Genomic DNA, 25311 nt, shown 5'->3' with positions numbered 1-25311 from the left:
TAACTTCCATTTAATTTAACATTTATTTTCATTTATAACGAGATGTCACATTTTCTACATTAAAATATAATCATGCTGACCCCCCACTATCCCCTCAGAGAAAAACAACTGGAAGGTGGAATGCACAGAGTGGGAGTTATGGCTGCACCTGAGAACACAGCGCGGAGACCCAAACAGCAGACATGGCAGAGGCACACAGAATACAGCTAAGAGCTCAAGCCAGGAAGGGACAGGAATGAAAGAAACATTGCTACATGTGCCACAAGATCACCCAGAAAAGGTAGAGCTAAGTCAGAAAGCCTGGGCATTGAACAGAGTTTAAAGCATCCACAAACCTAAGGCAAGTCATCTCACGGCCCACCTCAGGATCTGGAGGGCAATGCAGAAACCTAAACCACCATAAACACGTCAAGATGAGGATGGGATGTAGGGCTTTTCTTAATTGTACCCCAGCCTTTTCCAAGTCTCAATTCTCCTGTGACTGTAGCCCAGTGGGGGTCGTCAGCACAAGGCGAGCCACCACTGCAGGAGAAAGCAGGCTGTGCAATGTTACCTGATTCTCTGTGGGCCTCAGAGAAAGTCGCCACGCAGGAATTCCCAACTCAGCACTGGCAGAACGAAACTCTTTTCGTAAGAAAACACAAGCAGACAGTAAAACCCATCTGCACAGAGCAGAGGACAGACCCACAGGTACACTAGCACTCCAGAGGGAGGCTCAGCCAAAGCCTCGTGGTTCTTCTGAAAGGAGAATTCTTCCAGTCTCCACTTTGCCCCTAAATTTGAGACTGAAGCATTTTAACTTCAGAACAGTGATACTCTTAAGGGAGTTGAGAGGTAGGGTTTGGGAGACCCAAACAAGACATTATTAGCAACTAGCTCTCCACTATCTGTACAAATAGATACATCAGTAAGCAAACTCCACCCCTCAGCTTCTTTAAAGAAAGCACTAAAGGTGAGGGTTTCTGAGCAGGGATCTCTCAATCTGTTAGCAGTTTAAACTGTCAACACTGGCACGATAGTTACCTAGCCTTTGTTTTTAATTACAGGTAACAGGTAAACTCCCACTCGCAGGTGGGATGGAGGAGTGCAAAAGGAATCAGGAAACAGAACCAGTACTTCACAAGAGGGTCGGTCACACCACACAAGCAGCAGCAGCTAGTGCTTTGCAGAGTCTCGAGGGTAAAATTCGCTCAGGGTGCTCTGAGGGATTCTCTTCAGCATTTCTTTGGGGAAGATTCGAAGCAACTGCCAGCCAATGTCCAAAGTCTCATAGACAGTTCGGTTTTCATAGGGACCTAAAAATTAATACTGAATTAACCACAGGGCACTGCCAATTGACCCGTGTCACTCAGCACTCTGTGGACTAGCAAGCAGGATAGGCATAAAATACAGGAAGGAAAACAGGGGTGAGGATTTGAGACTTGATGTAAAAATGGGGGTACAAAGTAGCACAGAGATCAGGGGTGAGGAGAGGCCCACGGGGCAGTGCTGGTGGACATGAGGGATGAGATGGACAGAGACAGATAAGGTCCTTAAACAATGCAAACTAGACCAGCATTCTGTTCAAAGGTCGGCACAAAGTAAACTGTAGGACTCAGGAAAAAGCTAGGCTTGCAAGAATCCATGGAGATTCTGAGCAATCCTTAAATGCCAAAAAGCAGAGTATATTACAGGCCAATGGTTTCAAAACTTAAATTTGAGACAGGGTCTTATTGAGTGGCCCAGGCTAGCCTCAAACTCAACCGCGTAAGTGCTGAAATTACAGGCCAACCAAATCATTATATTTAATACAGTAGAATTAAATACCCCCTTAAAACGAAAATTCGTTAATCACAAGATTAAGAGTGGCTGGAGTTCTGGGTTTCTTTCTCTCGATAACGTAAGCATATTTTTAAGGTTCTGTATTAAAATAAAACAAAACAAAACAAGCAAACAAGACAGACAGAAAGAAAGGAAAAACTAAATTCCAAACAAGATCAATGGTGCAGAGCTCAGTGGTTGAACATTTGCCTAGCAAATATTGGCAAATATTCGTTCTATAACCCTCAAATAACTAAGCTACTTTGCATTTGAGATGACTTCAATATCAATAATGAACGCAAGCAGATGCAATCCAAGTAAAAGAGCACACAAATCCTAAGTGTATCACTTGAGGTGTTATTCCAAAGTAGCACACCTACTCTAAGTCCCACTGAGGTGGCAAAGCACGCCTTTAATCCCAGCACTCGGGAGGCAGAGGCAGGCGGATTTCTGAGTTCGAGACCAGCCTGGTCTACAAAGTGAGTTCCAGGACAGCCAGAGCTACACAGAGAAACCCTGTCTCGAGAAACCAACAACAACAACAAGAAAAGAATGGCATATTTCGGTCTGGAGAGATGGCTCAGAGGTTAAGAGCACTAACTGCTCTTCTAGAGGTCCTGAGTTCAATTCCCAGCAACCACATGCTGGCTCACAACCATCTGTAATGGGATCTGATGCCCTCTTCTGGTGTGTCTGAAGAAGTGCATTCATACACATAAAATAAATAGTATGTAATTAATTCTTTAGCCGGGCAGTGGTGACGCTTGCCTTTAATACTAGCACTTGGGAGGCAGAGGCAGGCGGATTTCTGAGTTCGATCCCAGCCTGGTCTAACAAGTGAGTTCCAGGACTGCCAGGTCTACACAGAGAAACCCTGTCTTGAAAAAAACCAAAAAAACCAACACCAAAAGAATGCTGTATTTCTATGTCTCAGGAGGAACAACAGTAAGACTGAACAAAATAGCAGATAACCCAGGAGCCTTACTGGAGGTTTTTATAAGAGAAACAACTAGTAAAATTATTAATAGTTACCCCCAAGCTTTGAGAGTGGCAGAAGGCTGACCCCAGTGGCCAAGCCTAATAGAACAAGGCTTTGACTGGGGATCTCAAACGTCAGGCCTGGTTACAGCCCTCATCTTCACTCTCACCCAGGAACCCCAATCTCTAGTCCCACCTGTCTACTGAGTCAAAATTAGCCCTTAAGATGATTGGTTGATTCAAAAGCAAATCAAAGTTTGAGAACTCCTGTATAAAACACTGTAGTGAGAATACAAAAGTAATAGAGCAAGAACACTATGAGTAATGACCTGATCACTAGAGAACTAGGAAGTTTAAGAATGCTGCCCCGCCAACTGGACTAGTGAGTTAAACATAAAGAAAGTAAGACAGGTTGGGAGACACGTTATACAGGAGGAATTAGAGGAGAATTGGAACTGAGGTGGTAGATATTTATCATCTTATTCATTGTACACATGCCTTAGATTCTCAAAACAAAACAAAACAAAACCCAAACCACCCAAAATGCTGCCCAGCAACCGAGAAAACCGACTGCACGAGACACAGAGAGCGCACAGACCAGAGTGCTGCTGGCAAGGAGGGTGGCCAGCTGGGGAAAGTCTCATTCTGGTCACTGGGACCTTAGGGTAATACCGTACAAAAGACATGCTTACAGCAGAAGAGGTGTGGGAGCTGAGAGACAGGTAATGATCATATACAGCAAATTAGTCCTCAGCATAGAAAACAGTCAATGCTTAGGAAAAAACAAAAAACAAAAAAACAGCAAAAATGTTGTTGGGCCTTCTGAAATATACTTAAGAGATTCCCTGCAGATGTTCAGAAGGCAGAGGGAAGGGAGAAGTTAAAGACAAAGACAGATTTGCAAGAATTCTGAGACATTCTGTTTGAAGGGGCTCATCTTACCCTGAGTAATGAAGTTTTTCTCAAACTTCTGCAGAAATTCCAGGTAAAGCAGGTCATCCGAGGTCAGGGCTTCCTCTCCCACCACGGCTTTCATGGCTTGCACGTCCTTACCGATGGCATAGCACGCATACTGGAGGAGAGAACAGCCCGGGGCACAGGCGTGTCAGCAGCCCAGGGCACAGACAGGGCCTGCTGCACAAACCTCCAGGAGGACTCATGTTACAAGAGTCTCCCTCAAAGAGGCCTTCAGGCATACAGTGCAGACATCTCATTCCAACACTGTAAAGCCAGTGAATTTATGACCGATAGAAAACAAGATACAGAAGTCAAAGAGAAATCTCTACGAGTTTCTTTAAGATGCCTGTGATTTCACAGGCTTCCCATTTCTACTGGAGAGTCAAATATTTTTTTCTTTAAGTATGATGTACAAAATTGAAGTTGGTGACATTAAGGACTTCACAGAACACATACAACTGTAAGCTTCAGTGTCCTGTTGGCTGTGTAATACGTTACATAACAAGTATGTGATGGGATCCATGAAGAATCTGAAATCAGCATTTAAAAGAACATATTGCTTTTTATTTTTATTTTCATGCTTAAACTTTTATCACATTTATTTACTTAACATGCATGGGAACACACTAAGTAAATATTTTGTATTTGTGAGTATGTATGTGCCTGTCATGGCGTGTGTGAGTCAGAGGACAATTCGGAGGAACTGATTCTCAACTTTTTCCTATAAGGGACTGAACTGTGAAACTTGGTGACAAGTGCCTTTACCCATTAAGCCAAGTTGCCACCTTTTTTTCCCTTTTTAATTTAAAGTCTGTGGGCTGGGAAGATGGCCCAGTAGTTAAGAACATGGGCTGTTCTTCTAGAGGACCCAGAAACCAGATTCAGTACCTCCAGGTCCAGGGGACCCCAAACCCTCTCTGGTCTTGGGATCGTATAGTGCACAGATACTCATGTAAATACCACTCCAGTGACAGTAAATAAAGAGATGAATAAATAGGGATAGAATAGCCAGTAAAATACATTTAAAAACTACATATAGTATTAGAAATGAATTACAAGCTTGGTAAATCTTGTTGCTATTACTGTTTGTTTTTTTTCCTGTGACAGCGTCACTATGAAGCCCAGGCTAACTTCTAATTTTAATTCTTCTGCCTTAGCCTCTGGAATACTGGGATTCAGGTGTGTCTTGCCCAAACCTAGTAGGTTGATTGGTTTTATTTTTCAAAGATTTTACTTTATATACATGAGTGTTCTGCATGTATGTACTTATGTTTACCACTACGTATCTGGGAACCTCCAAGGTCAGAAGGGGTCAGTTCCTCCAGACCTGGAGTTACAAATAGTGTGAGCCATCATGTTGGTCCTTTTGCAACCACTGAGTCACCTGTGCAGACCCCAAGCTTGGTATTTTAACTTTGCTTAGCATTCTTTTTTTGAACCAGGCTGCTTTGTTCCAGAGAGTTATTCCAACCAAAGCAACACTGCGATCCTACTCAGAAGGGAAGAGCAGAAAGAAGAGTCGTGGGTAAGCCAGCACAAGAGCATCTTTCAGACCTCATCCTTAGAAAAGCACACGTACCAACTGGTTAGACACATCAGCGTGATCCTTTCTGGTCATCCCTTCTCCGATAGCTGACTTCATTAACCGAGAGAGTGAGGGCAGCACATTAATAGGAGGGTAAATCTGGGGTGGAGCAGGAAGAGAAGAGCCTCTGTGAACATCAGGCTTCACTGTACAGAAACATTAAAGTCACCCGTGTCCCTCCTATCATACACACACTTACAGGCACTGTTTCCCTAGGTGAGGCCTGGGACCTTATCTTCTAGGGAACAAACAGTAGTGACAAATGCCTGGGACACAGTATTTCTTTTGAGAATTAGATCCAAGACAGTGGAATAGAGAAAGCACAGCATTGTTCTGGAAATCTAGTTTCAACTGCCTAGACTATCAAAGTATCTACCTAAGCAGTCTCCTGCATGGACTCAAAAATCTTATAAGCAAAATGAAAAGATTATAATAATTTCCCCTAAAAGATGATCTTAGAAATCTGATGCAAAGCCAACAAAAATCATGGTTTTTTCAGATCATGCCATATAGTAGCACTTCTAGCATAAAATTCCCTGCCCCCACCCCCCAAAAAAGTTCCTTGAGACAACTGACGCCATTCAAAGGCAAATAAATAAAAATGGTGATTTTTAATTCTGACTCTGCTTACTAGGAGAAAACAGTTACAAAGAGCAAACTAAATCAGCAGACAGTGACGAGTAGCTTCATGTCCCCCAGCACTGTCCAAGAGTCAGTACCTGTCTGTTGTGCAGCTGTCTGTCCACATAGATCTGGCCCTCAGTAATGTACCCAGTCAAGTCAGGGATGGGATGAGTGATATCTGCCAGAGGAAGACATAAGGCATTAAAGTACATCTCTCTCACCTGTTTGTAAAGAGCTATAGAGAACCATTTTCTGCAGTGATGTATTTGTGCTGTCTAATACAGTGTGTGATGGTTAACGTTGTCAGCTGAATGCAACCTGGGAAAAGTGTCTTGGTTGGTTTGGTCTGCAAGCATATCTGTAAGGAATTATCTTTTTTTTTTTTTTTTTAAGTTTTATTTATTTAATGTATGAGTGCTCTGTTGCATATACACTCACGGGCCAGAAGAGGGTATCATATTCCCTTATAGATGGTTGTGAACCACCCTGTGGTTGCTGGGATTTGAACTCAGGATCTCTGGAAGAGCAGTCAGTGCTCTTAACTGCTGAGCCATCTCTCCAGCCCAGGATGAGGATGAGAGCATTCTGTAGGCGAGGTGTGCTGACCTGCGTGAGGCAGTGAAGACACTGAGCCTCGAATTACTCTGCTTAGCCACGGTGTGACTAACTGTTTAACTCCTGCCTCCACTTTCTTACAGTGATAGACTGTAATCTGGAATTATAAACTGAAACATACCCCTTTCTCCACAGGGTGTTCTGTCACAGCAATAGAGATGGAAGCAGGACAGAGCAGCATTTGCTAAACATGGCTGCTGAGCACCTGAGCGTGGCTAATGAAACTGAAGGACTGAATTTCAAATTTCATTTGTTTAGTTACAGTAACTCCAACATGTGTTGCACACTATGAAGTAAACTGGGTTTCTTGTTAAAATATAAAGTTCCATCTAGAGCCCAAAGCTTTGTGCAGATGTAGCGTGCCCTACAGGCCTGGCAGTGCTGCTCAGGGCCATGCCACATGGTGTGCTTTAACCCGTGGATGCAGACCGCTGCTCTGTGTCTGCCCTTCTCAAACAGGTCACGCAGCACAACTGCTGTGTGGGTTGCGAATCCAGACTTCCGAACCTAACAAACCACTCTACTCCCTGTGCCGCAGCACCTCTGCCAGGCATCCTGCAGAGCCCACGCTTAGCACATGCAGCCTTGCTGCACTGCGTGCGGCCTTCCTTACACAGGCCCAGGAAAAGCAAGCTACTCTTACTCAAGTCAAATATCTCACAAGTCTGGGGCCTTTACATCTATGCTCTTCACTGCAAGTTTAACTATTTACTATAACTCTGACGGACTGGCAAGAAAATCCAAGTAGCTTACATTAAGTAGAAACAAATTCTTCATAACTAAAATAGTGCTCTGAAAACAGCAGACATTCAATTAATACTCATAAATGAAAATTTAAAATTCAAATTACAAAGAAAATTGCTTCTTACAAACAGTGGTAAGGACAATTAGAAATAATCTTTAACTGAAAATGGCATTTGGGTATAAGTATCTAGTTAAGGTAAACCTCGAGGTCAAGCTCTCAAAAGGATTGTGACTCAAAAAGGCAGACAGCTGACTTCTGCCCTACCAAGGGCTAATGAGCTGGAAAAGGCACTTGGCACCAGGCCCGATGACCTGGGTTCCCTGGTCCTACATAGTAGGTGAGAGTGAACTCTGGCCAAGTTGTTCTCTGATACTGTGGAAAGCACTCCCCTGCCCCCATACACATGAATAAATAAATATTAACACATACATACACACTCTCACAAAGAAGAAGCCCTTACAATAATTAAGTCTAGAACAATCAAAGATGCAAACTTACCGTCATTGGGCATGGTGAGAATAGGGATTTGGGTAATAGAGCCGTTTCTACCTTCCACTCGACCGGCACGTTCATAGATTGTGGCTAAGTCGGTATACATGTAGCCTGGGAAGCCTCGCCGACCAGGAACCTCTTCCCTGGCAGCTGAAACCTGGTAACAAATCAAAGAAGAATGCCATGACATGTCAGAGTAAGAGAAGGTCTGGTTAGAAGGTCTGCTTGAATATGTCCAACAAAGTATTAACTTAGACGTTTGTAAAGCAAGAATGCTGGAAATGAGAATGAATCAGAAATTCAGCTGGGGCTGGAAGCGTTGCTGCTACTCTCAGATTCCATTCATACGGTCATGTCCGCTATTTTAACTTTGCTAAGGAGTATACATTTCTCAGCTCTGAATGGATAGTAATCTTTCAAGTTTAGGGACACAAAAACATTCTGCTCTTTTTATAAGGCTTACTTCTGTGTTTAAAAATAAATAAATAAGTAAAATAATAATGGGTGACAATAATAAATACTATGGATAAATAAATTCTGTGAAAGTAATTTAGTTGGGTATGGTGGTATACACCTGTAATCCCAGCACTGGGAAGGCTAAGGCAGGAGGTCTTAAACATGAACTTGTAGCTAAGTCGGTATACATTTAGCCTGGGAAGCCTCAAGGTCTTAACATAAGTTCAAAGATAGCTTGGACCACACTGAGACCCAGTCAAGTAGAGTTAATTCCAAAGCCTAAAATTTCAATTCATTAACTATGTCATGTCGCAAAACAATCCATTTTTATGTAAAATAGTCCCAATAAGGTCAAAATGAGGAGCACAAACCAGAAACCCATCACTTGTTACACTCACACATCAGCCAGTCAGATCTTCACAACAGCCAAACAAGAAAGTTTATCTAAAATTTGCAGCCAGAACCGAGCCTCAGGTAAGCTTCCCAAGATCAAAAAGGCAGAACCCAGTGGCATAGATTGGGAATCCCAACACTTTTAAGAGGCAGGAGAGAGAAGTTTAAGGTCAATCTCAGCTACACAGTAAGTTTTCAAGGCCAGCCTGGGCTACATACACTCCTGATCAGAGAGCCAGGAGTCTACTCCACCACACAAAATTAAGGTCTTCCTTAGAGACATGCACAGAAGAATAGGTACTTGCATAGCTCTACCATCACAAGAGCCTCAGAGGACTGCCAATGTACGATTCTTGCACTGCTACTCAAGGTGTGAGCCACAGGCCTGTGCTCATCGATGCACAATAGAACTGTCATGGCAATCACTAACAACACTTGGATGCTAATGAATCTAACACGAAGTAAACCTAGGTTTGCCCGGTGTGGTGGCGCACGCCTTTGATTCCAGCACTTGGGAGGCAGAGGCAGGTGGATTTCTGAGTTCGAGGCCAGCCTGGTCTACAAAGTGAGTTCCAGGACAGCCAGGGCTACACAGAGAAGTCATGTCTCGAAAAAAACAAAAACAAACAAACAAAATCTTTCTCTTAGCTCATTTTTTTTTTTCGTTAACAAAGGTGTGGATCTGCTTCAATGAAGACAAGACTACAGTCTTTCACAGAGTCAACGTAAACACTGTGACAATGTGGTAATGATCTTAGGGACTTTAAAATACAGGTCATTAGAGAGCAGGCTTCCTCAGTCTTTTCATGCACTCAAGAGTTAACAGGCTTAGCAGGTTAAGAGCACTGGCTGAGTTCCTGGGTTTGGTTTCAAGCACCCACACTGGGATCCTCACAGCCACCCACTTCCAGGCAATCGGTGCCACCTTCTGGCCTCCCTGAGCACATAAACACACTCAGACACACACAAATGTACACAGGGTTATTAACACACAGTATGGTCAGAAGTTCTTGGGAATGAAACACTACCACCAGCTTGTGGTGTTTTCTTACTTCTTCAGCCCCTGAGACAGTGACAGTTACTAATTTTAATCTCAGCCTCTATTATTTCCAAGTTGACAGAGACAAAAAAATTGTACTATCTGGTTTTTTTTTTTTTTTTTTTTTTTGAGACAGGGTTTCTTTGTGTAGCCCTGGCTGTCCTGGAACTCACTCTGTAGACCAGGCTGGCCTCGAACTCTGAAATCCGCCTGCCTCTGCCTCCCAAGGGCTGGGATTAAAGGCGCTCACCACCATGTCCGGTCTTGTACTATCTCTTTTATGATTAAAGAAAAACAGAAACTTACAAAAGATCAAGATGACCCTACATGACACATTTTGTTTGAGAAAAGATAAAGGAAGGAAAGAGTTACCTCTCGCAGCGCTTCAGCGTAGGAGCTCATGTCCGTCAGGATCACCAGCACGTGCTTCTCACACTGATACGCCAGAAACTCGGCCGTGGTCAGAGCCAGGCGAGGAGTGATGATCCGCTCAATGCTGAAAGGGAACACACGTCCCAGGTCACTCAAAAGCCACAACCAAAACAAGGCTGAGACAGCAGCAGTTTCCTTTTGATATTCTTAGTTCACAGAGGAGAGGAAAACAAAATTACTTTCAGGATGCCTCTGTAGGCAGTAACTCAGAGAGAAACAAGTTTTACTTACGTTGGGTCATTAGCCAGATTCAAAAAAAGGCAGACATTGTCCATTGAGCCATTTTCTTCAAAGTCAGATTTAAAGAACCGGGCTGTTTCCATGTTTACCTAAGTATCAGTGACTTCATCAGTGCAATGCAAAAGAACATTCTCAGCATCTATTTCTGATGAAGGCCAAGCTATAAATCTAAATTATTATATGTTTTAAAAATTCAAGCTCTCTTTCTCTTTTTTCTTTCCTCCTCCTCTTCTTTCTCTGCATGTGTGCACAAACCTTTCTCTTTTTCTCCCTCCCCTCCCCCATGGGGACTCCCCTGGCCTTAATCCTTGGGGCCAGTGAATTCCCAGAGGGCAGTTTCCCAATGAACCTGCCTTTAATATAACCACATATATATGTATGTTTCAAGCATCCATTTTTTTCTTTCTTTTTTTTTTTTTTTGAGACAGGGTTTCTCTGTATTGCCCTGGCTGTCATTTTTTTCTTTTTTAAATGCAAGTCAGAGTAAAGCACTTTGGCATGCAAAGTATTATTAGGTTTCAGCTACATGCTAAATCTGACTCCTAAGTTTTGCTAAAATGCCAAGATACAGAGTCTCTATCTAAGAATAAAGTTGATTATGTATAGTTTATCACCTCTTTCTAATAACAGCTAATTTTATGTTATTCCCAAACACAATACCATACTTACTCCCATAGCAGCAAACACAATGGCAAAATTTTCTTCACTATAGTCCACTACATCTTTGGATTTCTTTACCAAACCAGCCTGGCGACAGATCTGAGCTGCAATCTGTTAAGGATGAAAACTAAAAATCATATCCTGACAACAAAGTAATTTATTCTTCACTCTTGAATACTTTAATTAGTAGCCTGAAGTAGGTGACTAAAACATCAAGTCCGTGGTAGGTAAGCGGACGCGTGTGTTCTCCCCATGACTACACATGGCACGACAAGTCCATCTGCTCTCACCTCGTTGTGTGGTAATCCAGCAGCAGAAAAGATGGGGATTTTCTGTCCCCTAGCAATACTGTTCATGCCATCGATGGCGGAAATGCCCGTCTGAATCATCTCTTCTGGATAGATCCGACACTGAGGGTTGATTGGCTGACCTGATGTATTCCAAAAAGGGAAAAGTGTTAGTATGTCTGCACATTGGTCATGGATACAAACAAATAATTAAAAGGTCAGAACTCAAACAAAGAATTTCTCTGTATTTATATATCTCCTTTCAATGTTACCATAACTATTCTCTCTGTGGCAAGGCTGCCAGTAGACAGAGTTAGTTTCCCCAACACTGACACCCATCTACTGCCCTTACCCATGATGTCAAGGAAGTCTTCAGCCAGCACCACAGGGCCTCGGTCAATGGGTTTTCCTGATCCGTTGAATACTCGACCTATACAACAGCAACAAGACAGAACAGAGTAAACCCATACTTCCCAACCTGTGTTTGTATGTTTCTAGATTTTAAATAAATATGTTTAAAAGAAAACAGATGTGTGTACAGAATGAAGAGTGATATGCACTTACCAAGCATATCCTCAGACACTGGTGTCCGGAGAATATCTCCAGTAAACTCACAGGATGTTTTCTTGGCATCTATACCAGATGTCCCTTCAAATACCTACCCAAAAAAGAGAATCAATTAGAAGGGTAAAAGAAATTTAGGTCAGGGACACTAACTAGACCAAAGGTCCTGCTTGCAGGGTCAAATATCACAAGGAGCTGAGGACATGATGTCCTTTATGTGTAAAAAGGATGGTTAAAACAAAGAACAAGGAAAAAGAAACTAAGGACTTCTGGTCATCTTATAAATATAAAAAAACCCAAAAAACCAATACCCCCCAAAACCCCATCCATCTACTTTTACAAATTTTACCTGCTACTGCCCTAGAATATTTTTTGGGTACATACTGAGAAACTTCTCTTTCTCTATAATAAAATAACATTAAGAGATAGAAATTTTAAGGAAGAAATCCAAAAGAGCTGAGTTAGGTACCATTTTGATGGCATCGATCGTCAGTGAATGCGCCCCTTATCACCGTCCTGTCACGGAACGATGTGCTTTGATTGGGAAATGCCTCACTGGTTCTGAGTGGCACTCACCTGAACCACTGCTTTGGAGCCACTAACTTCTAGAACTTGCCCACTTCTCTTTGTGCCATCTGGTAATGTCAAGTGGACAATCTCAGCATATCTGGGAAACTAAGCAGGAAGACAGTGAAGGATTAGTAATCAGCATCCTAGACGCTAACCATGCTACTCTACGCATCTCCACCATGGCCTTGTTGTCTAGGCACTTTCTTCAACAAATACATGGGAGTGGCATCTGGATCCCTGTAACTTATATTACTGGTGTGCAAAGTGGCAAACTAGTGCAAGGTACAGAGAGAAGGATATGATCCTACAAAAGCACAGCAATTACATTTAATAGTTTTCCTTTATGTGTATAGGTTTAGAGACTGCAGAAAGATATAAAGTTACCAACAATGTTTCCATCACTCATAGAATGATGTTCACTGGGCTATGCTTATCTGCAATCACACAGGCCTCATGTAAGAGATGAAAGATAAATTGCTATTATGTAATATCATCAGACTAAGATAATGTGCAAAGTCTTCCTCAATCTAATCTAAACATATATATCCTCCTATGCAAGAATGTAGAATATATATATCTAAGATTCTCTTCTACCCCACAGCCCCATCCAGTTTTTTATACTGTTCATTTTTAAGACACTATGTAATGTAACTCAAGCTGGCCTCAAACTATCTATATCTAGTATCTAGTGTACACACACACACACACACACACACACACACACACACACACACAGAGAACCTCAAGGCTGGAATTACAAGCTACTGAACTACCATACTGAGCTAAGAAGTTTTATGTACTTAGCTGACAAAGTATTTGATGTATTACTGGACAACCTGCCTTACTATATTGACATTTTGAAATATACATGGTCAGGCTATTAATCATCATCTACTAAGAAGATTTATTGAAAGATGTATCATTCTATGTGATTTATGGGGGAAAAAATCTCTTCAATCAAATTAGGGCCACTAAAACCTTTAGATTTTAGAGATGTTAAAATGTTAATAAATGAGGATTTAAAAATTAATGTTTATACAACTGACACTGTAAATGTCTAGTAACTATGCTGAACATGGTAGCATACAACTTTAATCCCAGCACTTGCAGTCAGAGGAAGGCTTGCTCTACATATAGTCCAATCACAGTACACAGTGAGACCGTGTCTCAAAAAATTAATAAAAGAAAAAAAATCATCTAAAGACCGTATCACATTCAATTCAGCTGTTCACCTGATGAAACACAGAGCTAGCCAATATTATACTTCTATAATAATGATAGAACAAACCCTCAGTTTTCCATGCAACTCTTCAGAAAGTTAGTAAGCTACATTCTAGCAGTGAATGTATGTCCATATATGTGGAAAACTGTGGGCAAATTTTCTCCCCAATTATTTTGCAAAGGTACTACATTCACATTTCCACTATTAGTGCAAAAAAACCAAAACCAAAACCCAACCAAAACAACAAACAACAACAAAAAACCCAACAGCAAACCAACCAACCAGCCAACAAGGAAAATACCCTCCTCTATTTTTGTCAATCTTTTTTTTTTCCTCATTTGTGGTTTTATAGAATGTAGACATTAGTGTTCATATAAACGATGTTTATCTTTTAATTTTGCTTATGGTATTTTCTGTCCCACAAAGATGTGAAAGGTTTTAACAGCATAAAGTATTGTCATTCCTTATGATTTAATCTTCTATTTAGGAAAAGTTTCGACTTGAAAATCATAAACAGGTTTTCAGTGTTGGCTGCTAACAGGCTGATGTTTCACTTATGCGGATTTAATTTTCTATCTGCTCAAACCCCCCACCCCCATTTTTCATTTGGGAAATGAAGCATAAAATATTTCCTGTGGCCTCAAAATACCCAATTCACCATGCCAAAGTCCCATGTGTGCCAGATATAATCCCAGTACTCAGAGGGCTAAGACTTGAGGACTGCAAGTTCCATGCTAGAAGTGGCTACATAATGAGACTATATCTTGGGCTGTGGCAGTGCATGCCTTTAATCCCAGGATTTTAGAGGCAGAGGCAGGCTGATCTGGTCTACAGAGTGAGTTCCAGGACAGCCGGGGATGCACAGAGACAAAACAAAAGAAACAAACAAACAAACAAAAAAACCCCAAAACACGTATGAGACTATGTCTCATAAACGAAAGATAAGACAACCAATGATCATCCACGTGCATAGTTGTTTGGGTCCCATAAACTTGTTACATGGCTGGGTTTCTCACCTCATCTATGACTATACTGGCTGGTAATAAATATTTTTTCCCCCACAAATTTGAATGTTAAGTGGAATCACTCAAAACAAATGCAATTTCCATGCACTTTCAGTAAGTTCCATGGGTTTCTCTACACAAGGCACACCTAGCATAGACTACAATAGTCTCTATAAGCCGATTCTGTGTCTTGAGGTCCTGCTCTGCATTACTGTCTTTAATAGTGTTGATGATGTAAGCTTGTGTAACCACACAGAGGAGCAATGGCTGTTGCTTTCTTTCCCATCCACTCTTACTTTTCCACTGCTTGTTAATGTCAAACTCAGGATGGCAGCAATTGGGACCTCATGCATTCTCATCTTAGCTTTAGTTCAGTTCTTGGTCAGAGCTCCTAAGACCTCTGTAATTTCCTAGGTATAGGGAACAATCAAAAGGAAAGGAAATTTTTTATTATTCATAGCAGGTCCTTTCAACCACACTTGTACTTAATGTGGTGACCTTTGGGAAACCTCTAGAGACCATGGCGGATGTCCAGGGGAACCAAGCCCCCAATTAGATGTTTCACACATCCTGTTCTCTGATCTCTGAGGAGAGGAGAAACTGGAGACTGACTTAGTCAATACTGGCCAATAATGTGATCAATAGTTACATAATCAATTCCCCACAAAAATCTTGACTGAAGAACTGGAAATTTTATTGTTTGGAAACAAGGTAGCCACAAGTAGACAGCACACTCTGCTCCTCAGACTGAAGCCTGAGTTCTGTACTCAGGACTCCTTAGGAATACACACACACACACACACACACACACACACACACACACACACATACTTATCTGGTTATTCATTTATACTTTTTGTATACCTTTTACAGTAAGTCACTAATGGTAAATTAACAGTGTTTCTGCTTTGGATGAGCTGTTCTATCAAATTATGGGAAATCATCAGAGACCTGATTTATAGCCAAGTCAGACAATAGCTACGTCTACCTAGATACCTACAATGCATTCATGAAGCAGGTAGTGTGTGTATGTGACAAAGTCAGTGGAGTGTGTAAGAAATGAAGCAAATTTCAGGTCTACTAAAAATTGAACTCAATTGTTCTGGAGAGAGAACTTCTCCACCTGTGTTAGAAGTACTGAGAGCCCCCCTAATGGAGGAGCTAGGGAAAGTACTCAAGGAGCTGAAGGGATCTGCAATCCTATAGATGAAACAACAATATGAAATAACCAATACCCCCCTGGAGCTCATGTCTCTAGCTGCATATGAATCAGAAGATGGCCTAGTCGGCCATCAGTGGAAAGAGAGGCCCATTGGTCGTGCAAACTTTACATGCCTCAGTACAGGGGAACGCCAGGGCCAAGAAGTGGGAGTGGGTGGGTAGGGGAGTGGGTGGGGGGAGCGTGTAGGGGACTTTTGGGATAGCATTGGAAATGTAATTGAAATAAATACCCAATTAAAAAAAAAAAAGTACTGAGAGCAGAAGCCAAGAGGAAACAGAGCAGCTTTCACTAATTTAAAAAACAATGTTACTAGGGCAGTGATTCTCAACCTTCCTAAGGCTTCCTATACTTTTTAATATAGTTCCCATGTTGTAGAGACCCCCAATAATAAAATGATCTTGTTGCTACCTTATAACCAATTTTGCTACTGTTATGAATCATATATAAATATCTGATATTCAAGATATCTGATATGTGACCCCTGTGAAACAATGGTTCCACCTACAAAGGGGTCACAACCCACAGCTTGAAAACCTGTGTATCAGGGACTCCTAAGTATATGGACTGTCTTTGTGGTGAGAGGGAGTGGGGCCAGGAGGACAGGTAAAGCTTGAGGGCTTTCAGTCTAGAAACACAAGTATTAGTTTTGGGAAAGAGCCTGCATCAAAAACTAGGCAGAGAGTGATAGAGGATACCCCTATCTCCTTCTGACCAGAGGGAAGCATGCTAGGTTCACCCTCAAGATTACTTTATAAGAATCCTTTGTCATAAATAAAAGCATGGTTGCAGTGATCAAAGAAATATGCATTTTGCCTTTAAAAATGTTTCTCAGTTCATTTTCTGCTTCTAGAAAACATGTATGTGTTAAAAACAACATATATTAAAACATTAGCATCTGTTCATAAACTAATAATTGTGTGTTTCCTTCAGCCCTGCCCCAATAGCCACCAACAGAACTCTAGAAAGCACACTATTTAAATCACTTTGTCTGATGTAACCAATTAGAAACTACACTCTATATCTCTTTTTCTAAAATTAACAATAAGCTTATAATAAACACAGAAAGAAGAACATGTTAACTAATGACCCTTACAACTTGGACAAACTATCCTATGTAGGGCTTTAAGCTGCTATTGAGACAATCCTTTCTTGTATATTCATTACTTGCCTGTCCATGTCAGGCTCTCAAAGATAAAGTACATTTAGTTACCCAAGAGTTTAACATTTAATAGACAGGAAAAACATTACTTTAAAAAAAGTCTATAACACAAAGGACATAAGATGCCACATCTCTGTTATAAAACATATCTATTATTGCTGCTTCCTCCTATAAACCTAGTAAGATCTTCCCCCCAACTTTGAAGACAAGGTACTTAGAGGCTATAAGGAACCCACATTTAATCCTGTACTAGAATCCAGTTTTTTGACTTTAGGTCTTTCTTTCCTACAAATAATATTTACAGTCAGACTAAAGAAGGGTTAAAAATTCATAAGACAAACTTAAAGAGTACTAGTGAAACCTGAAGTGCAATAGTCAGATCATAATGGATATGCCGTTACCTTCACATGGTCTAAGATCACTAGTGGACCATTCACCCCAGAGACAGTCTTGTAGGCTGGAAAGAAAAGAGTCTTGTTTAGTGAAACAGCATGAGCTGACATGGCTCTCTGATTTTAACAAAAAAACCCTTCCCTTCATCTCCCCATTAAAACTTGGATATTCAAAAAGCTATATGAATTTTTAATAAACTTTAAAATATGGCTGCTCCTATGTAACTTTTCAGTACCCATCTTCAAAGACATTTGAATCTTAACTCTAAGCTGCTGTTCTCAAAACCCAGGATAAAAGAAAACACCAAGGCTGCTTCCCTCTAAAAGTTCAGTTTTCCCGGGGCAGGGAGATGTGAAGCTGGTGGCAGTCATGCAAGGAAGGGGAAAGGAATCCTCACTCACAGAAGAAGGCTGAGAAAAATGTGGTCGGGAAGATAAAGCCATCATGAAATAGAATATGAATAATAGAGACTATGTGGAAAGACACTGCGAAAGAGAAGGCAGGGGTCAAGTAAGGTAAGCATTCTTGTTGCTTTTTAAACAGGGTCTCACTATGTAGCTCTGGCTGGTCTTGAACTCACAGAGATGTCCCAAGTGCTGGGATTAAAGGTGTGCACCACCTCACTCAATAAGATAAGTATTCTTGTTTTCCAGATAGTTTCACTCTCTAGGCCAGGCTGGTCTTGAACTTGCAGCAACCATCTTGCCTCAGCTTCTGAAGTGCTAGGAATTGTAGGCATGAGTAACCAACCAGCCAAGAAAGATAGTCTTTCATGTTGTTATTTTAACCTTTATTTTTATGCGCATGGATGGTTTGCCTGCACATATGTGCAGTGCCGTGGAGACCAGAACACAGGGTTGGATCTCTTGCAACTGGAGTTAAGGCCAGTCAGTGAGAGCTGCCGTGTGGGGCTGGCAATCTTCTAGAAGAGCGAATAGTGTTCTTTACCACTGAGCTCTCTCTCTAGCCCAACAACAACAACAAAAATATATATATATATACTTTAAGATTTATTTATTTATTATATGTAAGTACACTGTAGCTGTCTTCAGACACACCAGAAGAGGGAGTCAGATCTCGTTATGGATGGTTGTGAACCACCACGTGGTTGCTGGGACTTGAACTCAGGACCTTTGGAAGAACAGTCGGGTGCTCTTACCTGCTGAGCCATCTCACCAGCCCAAAAATATTCTTAAAAAGACAAAACCAAAACAAAATAAAAAAACCATCAACAGACATATAAGCAAGGGGTGGGAGGGAAACAGAGAGACTGTAGAGATGGCTCAGCAAATAAAGGCACAAGCTACCAAGACTGACAACCTGAGTTCAAGCTCCAGGACTCATATGGTAGAGAGAACAGAATCCCAAAAGTTGTCCTACGACGTCTATACATGTGAACATACCTACACACTTACAAGCATATACACACAATAAACAAATGAACATAAATACATTTAAAAAAATTAAAAATCAGCAGGGCACAGTACCCCTGGCCTATAAAGTAGGAAGGTTAGGACAGTCTGGGCTACAGAGCAAGGCCTTATCTCATAAAAGAGCACAAGACTTAGAGAGGCCAGTGTTACTCATTGCAAAGCATGCCCTAGAAGGATGAGTCTAGTCTACTCTCCCTCATGCTGATATGTACAGTTAAATGTTTAGTTATATTTTATTTCTACGTACTTATGTAAGGCTGTCTAGATTTTATGTATGCCACGGGTTTGAAGAGGACTGCTAAAACTGGAGGGAAGTAGATCTGCTGGAACGCACATTGGAGGTGGTTGTGAAATGCTTGCTGTGAGTGCTAGAAGTTGAAGCCCAGTCCGCTGCAAGCGCAGTAGGTGCTCATAGTTTCGGAGCTATCTCTCCAGCCCCTCACTTACTTGAGAAAGGAGTTATCTATCCTTGCTGGCAAGGTTCATGATTAGATACAAAATACTCAGGAAACAGCAACTTTCGCAGGCAACCTCAAAATTAGCCATATTTCATAATCAGAAATGCCGCTAAAAAAGAAATGCATTTCTGAAAGAAAATACACCATAAAGCCCGAGATAATGTGAAAATATTAACTAATCAGGAATGTTTCATTTGTCTGACCTGAGTAAGGTATTCTAATTAACTTAAACAAAGATTTCAGGCACAAATGCCATCTTCCTAAGAATGAGGAAACCATATACTAACCAGTCTGTCCACTCACGGGGCTTCCAACCCCTTCCTCCCAAGGCCAGGAAGCAAGTATCTTGGTACAGACTCTGGGACAGTGCAGGCAAGCCCCACTCCATACTGAGACATTTAAATACAGAATGCAAAAATTCACTTGAATGTGTCAGACCTGTCATGGTCTCAATAGCAGCTTCTCAATGGAGAATCCCTCTTTTAATAGCGTAGATACGGATGTTAAGATTTGACGCATTTTGGGCTGATTTTAGCACTCTTACAGCTTTAATTAAGATAATCTAATACTAATACTATTTTTAAAAACATGTAATTTCAACATTTTAAGAATTTCTTCCTTGTTTTCATTTTTAAAACTCCAAATACTGTTTCTCAAAGACTTTCTAGAACTGCTGTGCGAAAATGGAAAGTGAACTACATCTTGAAACCGACTCTTAAGAAAGAAAGAAAGAAAGAAAGAAAGAAAGAAAGAAAGGAAGGAAGAAAGGAAGGGAGGGAGGGAGGGAGGGAGAGACTTTTCCAAATCCTTCCCTAAGCCTTATGGCACAGGGGAGGGGATCTCTTAAATGGATAAGAAATTCTCTCTCAAAACACTTCATTAAAATTCCTCCAAATTCTTAAAATTCTCTGCTTTTAAAGAGACTGTATTTTCTTTGAATTTCTAGTACTGACAACTATGGCTCAGAGTCTCATGGTTAGAATTCAAACTCATTATACACTATGCAGTTTTGCCAGTCACAAGAAAAACCCATGACCAAGAAAAAGAAGCATTAGTCACAGTTTTCCCTGGAAACAGTGGAGTTGATATCCACTACAGCAGACTAGGCTGTACCTGAAGCCTGTCTCCAGCCACTTGGGTGAGATCCTTAAACTGAACTTGCAACATGTTTGAAGGCTTTTGTAGATCAACACCCTTTATTTCACACTGAGGCTAGGCATAGCAGCACATTCCTGTAATCTTAGCACTTAGCCTGTAGTTCAAGGCCAGCTGATCTGTGATCTGTTGTCTCAAAAAAAGAATTATGTAGCAACACTCCCTACACTCTCAGCCATGAAAAGTGCGGGATCTTTTACAGTGCTGTGGGGCAGGCAGTTTCCCTGGTGTCTACATTCTGTCACTGACGCAAGGCAAACCTTTCCCAGCACTTACAGCTGCTAGAAAATAGTAGCCCCAAACTCAGTCTGGGTGGCTATTGACCCACTGCAGTTACTGATCAGTGATCAGCAGAGGCTATCTGGCAGAGAGGATGCAGTTTTCCCTCACTGGCAATCTGAAGAGCACAGGGGACCTAGTATGGTACAGATGAGAGAGAGATCATCAGTTTAATTTAAACAGACACGCTGGGACCAAGCTAATGGATCTCATATCTGAACTAAGTGAAAATACTACCAAGCCTTTTAGGAGAATGAGGCACATTTTCCCCACGCATTTTCAGATTATTTGATTTTATGTTTACAAAATATTGTGAGGATCTTCTTACTACTAACTTTTACACACCAAAGGCCTGAGCAATGTTACTAATGGAGGACCTTCTGTTTGTCTCACTAAAGTTTTGTGCTCTTTCCTTTAATTGCACAGTTGCTACTGTATGGTCCTGAAACACTTCTAACTGGTAACAGTGTAACTTAAAATACCTAGATCACACAGTTCCTAGCATTTGTACTAGAAATTAATGCAAAAGACTGTGAATAAGAAGGTCAGCCCTTTCCATGCCAATGAAAGTTCTCAAAATGAAAACCTAGCAGGGAAAACATCACACACCACCTTTTATCTCTCAACACTATCTGTTTACCCTTCCTTAAGATAACCACAGGTAGTTAGAAAGAGATACCAGTTCAGAGTATGGCATCCAAAAACATCCATCAAACAGCAAAGCCACTGACAAATTATTACCCTTACGGCAACAGCAGACACTTGCTTACATTACACAAACAATTTATGGAGTAGCACTTAGAAACCATGATTTATTTAGAAGCTGAAAAACAGGATAGCTACAATACTGCACAGCAAGTTCCAGTCCTGCCAGGGATACTGAGTAAAACAAACAAGCTGGGCATGACAGTAATGACTTTAAACCCAGCACTCTGGAGGCAGAGGCAGAGGCAGGCAGAGCTCTGTGAGTTCCAGGCCTGCCAGGGCTATACAGCCGTTCTCAAATACACAAAACAAAACAAAAACAACTTGCTCAATAATCAATCAATAAAAAACAAAACCCCAGGAATTACGGAGATTTTAAAGAGCACTAGGCAGTGGTGGTGCACACCTTTGAATCCAGCACTTAGAAGGCAGAGGCAGGCAGATAGAGGCCACCATGGTCTCCAGAGTGAGCTGCAAGACAGCCAGAGCTACACAGAGAAACCCGTCTCAAATCATATTCATTCATATATATGTATGTATGTGTATGTATATATATGTATGGGGGGGATGGAGTCTGTGAGCACACATAATCTATCAGATGATTAGCTCTTCCTTCTGCAGGGAAAGAGGTTGTTCAACACTAACACCATTAAGGATTGCGACATTGTTAAAGCAAAACCATTGCACAATAAGCCCTAGCTCTTTAGGCACCACCTTCATAGCAAAACAAATGCTAAGAAAGCCATTCCTTCAATTGTGCAAGACCAGAGAACTAACCTGAGCACTGCACACCTGAGATGTTCTAGAAGTAAAGCAAGTCAAGTCACTTGTGGTTTTTGCTGGGGTTCTGCTTTGTGACATAAGAAACTTAAGGTTAGCTTGGCTGGGTCGAGAAAAGTGGACCCAACCAAGCTCATAGTATTTTGCTCTAATAGCTTTGTAGATACTGGTGATCTTCCTTAACGTTTAAAAGGGCAAAGTTTTTTTTTTTTTTTTTTTTTTAACCTTGTGATGTCAGAAAGTCAAATGATGTACTCCAGACTAGTTACTAATTTCCAGCCTGAATATTTTACTTTCCATTTCTTTTTAACAGCCTGAGTAATTTCTTATGTTATGTACATATAATATCTAGAATTTTTAATAATCCTCAAGTTGTTTTAAAACAGGATCTGATTTTTCACAGGGCACCTGCCAAAATTACTCCAAAGAGTGTGTACCAATTAACTATAATTATTTAGATAATATCATCAAACTTTAATAATAAAAAAATTGAGTTAATATTGAAATTTGACTAAAAATGTGGCAAAAATAGTAAAAGATGATATTTAAATGCACTATACTAACTCCTTAAAAACCCTATCCATATAAAAAAAAATACACGCTGAACTATTAGGACAAATTGAATTCCAAGTTATAGGATTTACAGAGCACTTCCTAAGTCAGACACTGTGAACTTGGGGATACAAAGAGGCAACTTTTAGAGACAGCTTAGTCAGCAGAATGCTCCTATGAACAAACTCTTCAAATATTGGCCAAGCACATGGATATGGCGGAGAAACACTACTCATCCCCGAAGGGCTTAAGACCTTCGCCATGGTATTCGACACTCCCTGAATTGGCTCTGAATGACTTGTTATATGGAAAGAGGCTATTATAACCTTGTAACATTTTTCCCCTAGAAGTCACACCAGTGTCTATGTGCTCTGCTCAGAGCAAAGCATACATATCAAATGCAATTCTAGAGAATCTGTAATTCTCAGGTATGAAGCTGTCAGTTTTCCCGACGTTTCCTTGGGCTCACATGAACCCCTAACAGGCATTCTCTAATTCTAACAATTATTCTAAAAAATGCTCAAAAGGCACACCTCAGCAATCCACTCTCCAATGTGTTTTTTTTTCCTTCCCCTCGCTGCAGTGTTATCACATGACCCACTGACAGCTCAGACAGGATTAGTCAGGCTGGAGGGCGCCTAGCTAAAACCCTTCAGCTGAAACGCTTTTAACCAATGAGCCACCCACAGAGCCAAGCTGGCAATTAACCTGTGCAAATGGAACCTTATTTTCTGGAAAACAACAGATACTTAAAAAAAAAAAAAAAAAAAAAAGTCTTCTTTCAAAGCTCTCTGCCTGGCTTTAAGGAAGCCGTGAAGAGGTTTGATTCTATACAACCGAAAGCTTCAGCCAACAAGAGTCATTTGGGAATGACTGGCTTGTCTAAACATGGCTTATTGAAGTCTTTTATGATCACTACACTTAAGCCTATGAACATAACAGTGGAAAGCAACCTTCCATTCAACTGAGTTTGGTTAGCTGGTCAGTAAACGAATAAACAACAGAAGACCAAGCAAAGGATTAAGAAACTCGATTTTTGGTTCCTCTTTTCCCATTAATTAGATGTCTGAAGCCAGGCATGGCTTCTCCTTTCCAGAACCTTAGGCGTCTCGCTTGTAAAATGAGAGGGTGGGACTGCACGACTAGGGTATTTTTCAGCTCTAAGGTTCTCCGGTATCTAGGTGTCCTCCTGTGAAGCGGTCCCTACAGAATAAGCCACATCTCCCTCTAGCCGCGGGCCTGCCCACATCAGCGATGACATTACACCTTCTGCGCGGTCCACCTGCCAAGAGGTCCTCGGGGCAAAGGGGGACGGAGTGGGCGTTCCCTCGACCCGGGGACATTTAAATGAGGCCAGGAGCAGATGAAGACAGTGACAAGAAGTGGCCCTCAGAGACAGACAAGTGTCTGACAATACCCAGAGAACTCGGAGCGGGGAGGGCAATCATCAGGAGCCCACTTAGCCCATGGGAAGGTTCCAGTCGGTGCCCTCACCCTTGGCCCACCTAAGTCACGGAAAAGCTCACGCAAAGATGGAGAGGTGCTTGTGAACTGAACGATGGGGGAAATGAATCCCATTCCCTCCCCGCTGGTTGAACAGGTGAGAGCACAAGCCAAGGGCTTGGTGGACACGCTCACTTTCCCGTACTCACTGAGACGAGGCTGGGATAGGTAGTTCCGGCTCACCGCCAGCGCCTGCTCCCGAGCTCCGGCCATCGGCCCACCGGTGGGCACGGGCAGTTCGGGTGCGGCCCCGTTCACGATTCCCCGCATCGCTCGCAACGCCATCTTGTCTCCTCCGTCCCGACTGGCCCCGCAGCAGCGCGGCGCAGGCGCACATATAGCAGGGAGGCCCGTGCGGCCGGCTCCACCCATGCGCGCTGCGAAGCTGCGGCAGAGGCCCCGCCCTCTCGGCGGCGCCCCGCCCCCAGACTCGTGACTGGAGCTCTGCGGGGGCGGTGCAGGGTGCGCGCGCATGCTGGGCGCATAGGGAGCTGACCAGAGTGCTGGGAGCGCGGATCTGAGGCTGGGAGCGGGAAAAGAGAAGCAAAAGGGGCCAGAGGGCAAAATGGACACAAGAGAGAGAATTCACGAGAAAAAGAAAGAGATTCATTGGAAAGCAGGGCAGGAAGAGGTAGGAAAACGTGCATAAGAAAATACAGACAACTGATGTTCATAATCAAGCTGTGGAAAACACCTTGGAAAGCAGAAGATAGAAAACCTAGTCCCATGATTGGTAACTTTGTGTCGTAATTTATTTCAGTTTATCCTACTACCAAGTTCTTTTTTTCGTAGATCTTTTCAAACAGACTTGGCTTTCTTGCATATCCGTGTGGAAGACCACCTTAGGAACAGACTGGAAAACCAGTTAAGAGGTTAGAACTCACAAAGGGTTCTAGTTTCTTTTCTTTAGCTGTGACAAAATTAGCTAGCGGTTGGCCTGGTGTGATGGCGCAAGCCTTTAAACGCAGCACTCAGGAAGCAGAGGCAGGAAGGTCTGAGTTCCAGGGCA

General features: G+C 41.9%; 2 protein-coding genes across 2 annotated transcripts in view; one reads left to right on the top strand and one right to left on the bottom strand.

The window, feature by feature from the left end:
- On the bottom strand, nt 1–24675 carry Atp6v1b2 (ATPase H+ transporting V1 subunit B2). The gene is made up of 14 exons (XM_021171024.2): nt 24452–24675; nt 17446–17501; nt 12444–12542; nt 11868–11961; nt 11656–11733; nt 11307–11446; nt 11026–11127; nt 10348–10445; nt 10057–10180; nt 7803–7953; nt 6040–6122; nt 5315–5419; nt 3721–3850; nt 1–1295 (listed from the first exon to the last, which is right to left on the bottom strand). Exons 1-14 carry the CDS (start codon nt 24672–24674, stop codon nt 1156–1158), a joined length of 1623 nt encoding a protein of 540 aa, XP_021026683.2. The 5' UTR covers nt 24675; the 3' UTR covers nt 1–1155.
- The window catches only part of Slc18a1 (solute carrier family 18 member A1), a 50368-nt gene continuing 49214 nt past the window's right edge, over nt 24158–25311 (top strand). Inside the window, exon 1 of the mRNA XM_021171026.1 lies at nt 24158–24399. The gene's annotated coding sequence lies outside the window, so the exon portion shown is untranslated. The remainder of the gene's footprint in view (nt 24400–25311) is intronic.

This window comes from Mus caroli, chromosome 8, assembly GCF_900094665.2.
Source record: "Mus caroli chromosome 8, CAROLI_EIJ_v1.1, whole genome shotgun sequence".
Classification (NCBI taxonomy): Eukaryota; Metazoa; Chordata; class Mammalia; order Rodentia; family Muridae; genus Mus; species Mus caroli.
Note: the sequence above shows the minus strand (reverse complement) of the source record. Positions and strands in the feature narration are given on the sequence as shown.

Coding starts and splice junctions, on each gene's coding strand:
- Atp6v1b2 (XM_021171024.2), bottom strand. CDS start 24,674: ATGGGTGGAGCCGGCCGCACGGGCCTCCCTGCTATATGTGCGCCTGCG. Junction 11,962..12,443: donor GCTCCAAAGCAGTGGTTCAG/GTGAGTGCCACT, acceptor TTTTTTGGGTAG/GTATTTGAAGGGACATCTGG. Junction 5,420..6,039: donor GACAGCTGCACAACAGACAG/GTACTGACTCTT, acceptor GCTCCACCCCAG/ATTTACCCTCCTATTAATGT.